This window comes from Miniopterus schreibersii (assembly GCF_964146895.1).
Source record: "Miniopterus schreibersii genome assembly, chromosome: 10".
Classification (NCBI taxonomy): Eukaryota; Metazoa; Chordata; class Mammalia; order Chiroptera; family Miniopteridae; genus Miniopterus; species Miniopterus schreibersii.
This window is the reverse complement of record NC_138110.1, coordinates 50,073,294-50,076,312: the sequence shown is the minus strand read 5'-3', so window position 1 is coordinate 50,076,312 and position 3,019 is coordinate 50,073,294. Positions and strand designations below refer to the sequence as shown.

The 3,019-nt window shown below is 54.3% G+C and overlaps 1 protein-coding gene across 1 annotated transcript; it reads left to right on the top strand.

Annotated features, from left to right (window-relative positions):
- Positions 1 to 2,054: 2,054 nt before the first annotated feature.
- Positions 2,055 to 2,756, top strand: DNAJB8 (DnaJ heat shock protein family (Hsp40) member B8; the record flags this gene model as incomplete). Its single annotated transcript, XM_081148677.1, has 1 exon — positions 2,055 to 2,756. One exon carries the CDS (start codon positions 2,055 to 2,057, stop codon positions 2,754 to 2,756), a length of 702 nt encoding a protein of 233 aa, XP_081004803.1.
- Between the last annotated feature and the right edge of the window lie 263 nt (positions 2,757 to 3,019).

Below are 3,019 nucleotides of genomic sequence, written 5' to 3'. Positions count from 1 at the left end.
CATGGAGAATTGTGTGGGTTGGTCTCTTCCCCAGTTTCAATGGACAAGCCTGTCAAGAACAGGTTCTAACTATAGTGGTAGAAATATAGTTACCAAAAACGTAGAAATATTTTCATCTATAGCTACACCCAGTGGAGTTATCCTGTCATTCATTTCCTCTACCAAGCAACGTGAGTTGGGTGTGTTAGTGAGTGTGGGTGGGTGGAGGTGGGCACAGAGAGCAAGTCCTGCTCTCGGTAAGGTATGCGGGAGTGACGGCATTTATCTCTAGGTTGGGTGTGCAAAGTGTCTCCAGATTCTGCTTTCATTCCTCCTGGCATTTAGGACTGGTGAGAACATGCTGTCCCTTGCAAGGTGCCGGGAACCTAGCACCAATGAGTATTGGAGGAAAAGAGAAAGAGGGAGGGAGTGTAATAAAAGGAATGAAGACTAGAAACAGGGAGAAGAGAAAGAAGGGACCGCAGGAGGGAGGGATGACAGAAGGGAGGGAAGGAAGAGAAGTGCTATCCCAGTTGACTCTGACCCAAATAGCTAAGTTCCTCACTGGCTTGATAAGTAGGTAGTTTAGCAGGTTTTCCATCTTAACTGGAGGGAGGTCAGGTGTAGGTAGGAATAGATGTTAATCGGTCTTGTTAATCGCTATTTCTATAAATGATCCAACATCAGAACAATAATTTTAAAAATATAAATGCATACTTTATTAATTTCCTAGGGCTACCATAACAACAAATTATCACGGACTGGCTTAAAACAACAGAAATTTGTTCTCTCACAGTTATGGAAGCTAGAAGTCCAAAATCAAGGTGTCATCAGTGCTGCAGTCCTTCCAGAGTCTCTGAGGGAGGATCCTTCCTTGCTCTTCCAGCTTCTGGTAATTGTTGGCTTTCCTTGCTCTGCATCGCCCCAATTTCTGCCTCCATCATCACATCACCCTCTCTCCCCTCAGTGTGCCTCTCTGTGTGTCTCTTACAAGGTTATTGTCATTAGATTTAAAACCAGCCCAGATAATACAGGATGATCAAATCTTAAGATCCTTAATTTAATTACATCTGCCAAGATCTTTTTCCAAATAAGGTCACATTCACAGATTCTGACCATAATGACAGGGACATATCTTTCGGGGGGGGGGAGGAGGGGGCACTATTCAACCCACTACACTCACTAGTCTATACTTATTTTCAATCCCTATTTTCCTTTCCAGAATTGAGTGAAATGCTTCTTTTAATTTGCTGTCCACTAGAGTCTCAGACAACCTTGGGTTTGCATCTCCCTCTCTTACTGACTTGCTGTGTGATCTTGAGTATGTTGCTGCATGTCTCTGAGCTTCATTCATTCAACAAGTTGAACTGATTGCCAGGCACTGTCCTAGATGCTAACAAATGTCCCTGCTTTTGTGGGGCTTACCTCTGAGGATCTGATGGGATGATGGGGCAACAAGAAGAATGAACTCCTGCCCCCATCCTGCCTGAACCTCCACCTTGGGCTCCCTCAATCCATACAACAACCCATCCATTGGGCATATCCCAGGAAGCCCTCACTCCCTTCCCCTGACCACCATCACTGACCTTCGTTGGCCGCGTGGGCCTGGATCCCGTGGCTGATCCTGGGGCTGAGCCAACAGCCCCAACATTACACAGCTTCGAGTCTCGGCCCACCGCGGTGGCCGGCCTTATTCACAGGGACAGGCCAACATGCCGGGTTTTGCCAGGTCCAGAGCTGGGGGTGGATTTGCCCCGCCCAGGGGCTGATGTCATAAAGAGCCTGGTCTCAGCTCTGCAGGGGAACCTGCCCACGCCTGGCCCCACAGTGGCAGTGTCCCTCCCCTCCCCCCACCCCTTTCAGTGGAGGTGTCCTCCTGCCCCTGAAAGCTGGTACTATGAAAAGGTAAACTCGCTGGGCAGAGCCACGCCCAGAGCCAGCAGAGTCCAGCAAGACCCCTGCTGAGGGACCCACACCAGCTGCTGCCTCCTCCACGCCCACCCTAATCACCTGGGCCCCGGGCCCCCGTGCCCGCTTCACCTTCTCTCCCACCTCTGCCTCCCCCCGCCCTCAGCATGGCTAACTATTACGAAGTGCTGGGGGTACAGTCCAGTGCCTCCCAGGAGGACATCAAGAAGGCCTACCGAAAGCTGGCCTTGCGCTGGCACCCTGACAAAAACCCTGACAACAAGGAGGAGGCCGAGAAGAAGTTCAAGCAGGTGTCCGAGGCCTACGAGGTCCTGTCCGACTCCAAGAAGCGCTCTGTGTACGACCGGGCGGGCTGCGACTGCTGGGGGGCCGGCGGCGGGGCCAGCACCCCCTACAACAGCCCCTTTGACACGGGCTACACCTTCCGGAACCCCGAGGACATCTTCCGTGAGTTTTTCGGTGGCCTGGACCCTTTCTCCTTTGACTTCTGGGTCACCCCCTTCAATAGCGACCGCACGGGCCAGGGCCACGGCCTGAGGGGCGCCTTCTCCACCGGCTTCGGCGAGTTCCCCGCCTTCATGGAGGCCTTCTCGGCTCTGGACACGCTGGGCCGCGGGGGCACCGCCAGCCGCACCACCTTCTCCTCCACCTCCTTTGGGGGCTCCGGCTCCGGCAGCTCAGGCTTCAAGTCAGTGATGTCGTCCACCGAGATGGTTAATGGACACAGGGTCACCACCAAGCGCATCGTGGAGAACGGGCAGGAGCGCGTGGAGGTGGAAGAAGATGGGCAGCTCAAGTCGCTGACCATCAACGGCAAGGAGCAGCTGAAGCGGGTGGACAACAAGTAACCGCGGCCCCCGGGCCCTGCACCTGCCGCCTGGCCGGCCGCAGGCTGCTGGTTAATAAACGTTCAAGTGAGTTCATGCAAACAGCTAGCCCGGCTTTGGGGGTGGCGGGCGTCTCAGTGGACCTGTGCGCCCCACTCCGGGGCAAGCGGATGTGCAGAGGGGCCTGTGCCTGGGGGCCTGGGGGCACCACCTCCCAAATCCGGGCTTTCGGGGGCAGGGAAGGGGGGAGGAGGCAGGGCTGGTTCTGCAGGTGATTTATGATC